The following is a 3773-nucleotide window of genomic DNA, read 5'->3' on the forward strand; positions in this document are numbered from 1 at the left end:
AAATCTAAACTCACCTACCAAATTGAGGCAAATTTAGTTAAAAAATAAAGTAAAAAAGAATACAATCATTTTCATCTAGACAGCCAAGCACTCGCGATACACTTCTGGTGATACATCAGCCCCTGTCATCACCTCAGTTAATTGGACTTTTCTAGAATTCATGTAAAAGAACTTTTGATCTCTCTTATAGAAAATATATTCAATTCCAGCACCAAATATGGGGCTGGCCCTGGCCCCAGGAGTGCTGAGCTGGCCACCTGGTCTGGGCGTGGTGGCGCACGCCTGCAATCCCAGTGCTAGGGAAACTTAAATAGGAAGATCATTATGAGTCTGAGTTGTGTAGTGAGACCCTGTACCAAATGCATTTGTTTAAAAAAAAAATGGTGCTGGCAGCGAGGGAAAGGGATGCTTTAGGGCTTCTTTCTCTGAGTGCAGCTTATATTGTGTGAGTGGAACGAGAGTAGGCTTTTCCCAAGAAAACAGCTTCAGTAAAGTGCAACTTTTATGACAAGAATACAGTTTTCTAAGGCATGTTTATTAATACTAAAAACCTTATAGTTAAAACAAAATTTCTTTTAAGGTCAATGGCTATTTTTCATATTGCTCAATCTTACATAAACAAGCCAGCTGGCTCATGGATGGTCTTGGTCTAGAAGCAGTTAAAAATGCAGGTAATTCAGAACACAATATGGATTTCATGGAAACCTAAATATTTGGTAGAAGTTTTATTGAAATCAAACTATTTCAAACTCTAGTGACTTCAGTGGCTAATTTTATGCAAATCTTAACACATTGCAATGTAGAAACTATTTCGAAGATGAAGAAATTGCCACAAGGATAGTACTGGTTATTTTTTCTTTTTCTTCTGGTTGGCAGGAGCTAGGGCCTTCTTTTCTGTCTCTTTCTTTTCTGGCTCTGCCTCCTGAGCTGTCTGTGCCTCTAACTTCAGGCGCTGGGCTTCTAGCATCTTCCGTCTGTACTCTTCTCGGATGTCCAAGATTTTCTGTCGGGCTTCATCTAAGGAGTCCTGGTTCCAAAACAAAACCTCAAACAAATCAGTACCACTGACAAAGGTTCATGGTCTCAGAAAGAAAAAAAAGAACAATGTCTTTATCATTCCCTTGTAGTAATAGATTCATGAGGGCAATTATTGAAAATAGTTATTGAATCATTTGAAATTGCACATGGCCGTGTGACTTGCTGTAACAAATGAGAGTGAAAAAAAATGTCATCTGGGGACAGCTACAGTAACAACCAACACACACCTTACTATATGCTCTTCCTCTACCACAATAATACAGCAGAATTTTCTGTATGGAGTCTCCTGTTAAGGTATGTGAATAAATGTAATAAAAAGACACTCTCCTGATTGTATTGGATATGTCACTGGAATGAAAAACATTCTTTTATTGCTTTAAGCAAGGGGTGAACTAAAGACTGTCAGACACAGCTGGCTCATTCTTTTTCTAAATAAAGTTTTATTTATGCATACGTAATCTCATCCATCCAAGTGTTATCTTTTATTGTTTGTTAATAATGGCAAGGTTGAGTGGCTGCAACATACAGCCTATGAAAAGATCCCATTTTTAGTTGCAAAGATAAAAACATCTACTTTCTGGTACTTTACATAAAATAAGTTTGCCAGATCCTGTATTAAGCCACGTGAAAATGGGACTTCTGCTACTATGGGTTAATCATAGTCCTCTCTGACTGAAGCTTGGCTGCCGAGGGGAGTCCACATCACAGAGGCAGAGAGAGGAGTCCTGGGGGCCTTGGAGCAATGTGCAGAGGACCGTGATGGCTTTCTCCAGACACTGTAAGAAGCAGCTGGACTTAGGTTGCATTTGCAAGATCGAGTTGAGAGGTTTTAACACTAGATTAGGAATGAACAGTGAGTCAAGAATGTCTCTGAAATTTCTGTTCCTTGCCACTGGAAGACAGCAGTTGCATTTACTGAGATGAGGAATATCGGTGGTGTCCTATGTGTGTGCAGAGCTGAGAGAGAAGGCAAGAACTGGGGAATCTGAATCAGAGAGGTTCAGCCTGAAGAACCACTAGACAAGCAAGAAGAGATATTTGGTTAGCATATTCTTCAAGCAGGCCAGTATTGGAAAGGAAAAGGAAAGCTCGTTATTACTGTGGAAAAATGTTTCGATAGTCCTGTAGCCTTCAGTGTGTGTGGTGGGGTGGGGGGAGATAAGCTGTAGGGACAAGGAAGGGAACAAACACCAATCCTCACCCTCCATGTGGAAAGTCATGTGTTTACTTTTTAAATTTTTTTTCATTTCTGGAATCACACTCCCATGTTGAATTAAGCTTGGTTTCCCACAGTTCAGAAATCATTTTGGGGAGTGGGGGACATTTATAAGTGAAGCACCTTTATTTTCTGCTAAATTTGGTAACTATCACTTGGCTACAAAAAATTGAGGAAGTGATATAAACTTTTTAAAGTATAACTTGGTAAAACCTAATTACTTCATTTTCACTTTTTACTTTCACCTTCTGACATAATGATGCCACCAATTGCTGGCCCTTTGGGAATTCTGGAAGGATTCTGTAGAGCAAATTGGGCTGATTCTTAAGTGCTCCTTATGCCAGTATTGCACGTGTCTGTCTCAGGTCTGCTAATGGAGTCTTCAGCTATTTATCTGACAAGTTCATGAACAGTTTTGTTGTTGTTGTCTCTCCCATTTTTCCCATCTGTGAGGATTTCTAATGTGATGCTTTAAAGATTTTTAGGAAGTGAGTGAATATGAGACGGATGTGACACACCGGCCATCTTTTCCAAAAGTTCTGAATTATAGAGCCAAATGTTTTAACAACTTCTCTCCATTCATATGATTCTCACTTCTTTTTCACATTACAAAAAAAAAATTGTTACCTGTGACCACACATGTACTGTTAAACTCACCTGCATTTGCGTGTACTTGTTCAGGACCTCATTAAACTCTTCTTTTCTATCAGTTTTTCTGGAGCTAAGGACTCTGTTCTTATACTCCTGAAACTGACGAATTTCTTCTGCCTTTTGCATCGCTCGCTGTTGCTTCAGCTCATCTGTTAGCAATAGGGGTTCATCTTTTGTTTTCCTCAATATAAAACCATCAGAAGAAATACATAAGTCACTTGAGAATTTTAGAATAAATTTCAGAAACCAAAGATAATATAAAATCATGCCAAGAGTTTGGGGGTCTGAATCCAATCAAACCTTAGGAGCAGAAAGAAGAAAATACTAATTTTAAATAGGCTGTGATCCATTTACTAAATCACTGATGTTTTAGGAAAAAACTTTGAAAAGTATCAGGAAATCTGGAAGCATCACTTGGTGAGGTGGTTGTGAAAGCGGCGTTCAAAGGCCAGGACCCTCGGTAGATTTTCCTCTTGAATTTATGCAGTTAATCAATCTTGACAATGTTTTCAAACTTATAAATATACATGAGTAACTATCTATTGATCTTACTGCCTCATTCTTAAGAAAATGGAGTCTAATCAAGTGAGGGCAGCTGGTATGATGGGAATTTTCTGTAGCTCAGCTTACCTTAATCAAACTTCAAATTAAGTTTACTAACAATATTTAAATGTTTTATGATTGATTTAATAAAACAACTGCTGAACTTGAGATGTCAGGAATCTCTAAAAATTTAGACACCCTGAAGATATATTGAACATGAAACTTCAATTTTTCAGTTGCTTAGCAACTGCTTATTGGCAGTATATCCAAAATTCTATGAACACAGATGTCTTCGTTAATCATATTGACTAAAACTTACCGTACA

General features: G+C 38.1%; 1 protein-coding gene across 1 annotated transcript; it reads right to left on the minus strand.

Annotated features, from left to right (window-relative positions):
- Positions 1–492: 492 nt before the first annotated feature.
- Positions 493–3088, minus strand: Adgb (androglobin). Its single transcript, XM_023705786.1, has 2 exons — positions 2912–3088; positions 493–1027 (listed from the first exon to the last, which is right to left on the minus strand). Exons 1-2 carry the CDS (start codon positions 3029–3031, stop codon positions 848–850), a joined length of 300 nt encoding a protein of 99 aa, XP_023561554.1. The 5' UTR covers positions 3032–3088; the 3' UTR covers positions 493–847.
- Between the last annotated feature and the right edge of the window lie 685 nt (positions 3089–3773).

The sequence above is a fragment of the Octodon degus genome, unplaced genomic scaffold (assembly GCF_000260255.1).
Source record: "Octodon degus isolate 3935 unplaced genomic scaffold, OctDeg1.0 scaffold00229, whole genome shotgun sequence".
Lineage (NCBI taxonomy): Eukaryota > Metazoa > Chordata > Mammalia > Rodentia > Octodontidae > Octodon > Octodon degus.

What these genes read in the sequence shown, in the direction of transcription:
- Adgb (XM_023705786.1), bottom strand. Translation starts at nt 3,031, where the DNA reads ATGCAAAAGGCAGAAGAAATTCGTCAGTTTCAGGAGTATAAGAACAGA. An exon ending in ACAAGTACACGCAAATGCAG is followed by an intron (nt 1,028 to 2,911) that starts GTGAGTTTAACA and finishes TTTTGGAACCAG; the next exon opens with GACTCCTTAGATGAAGCCCG.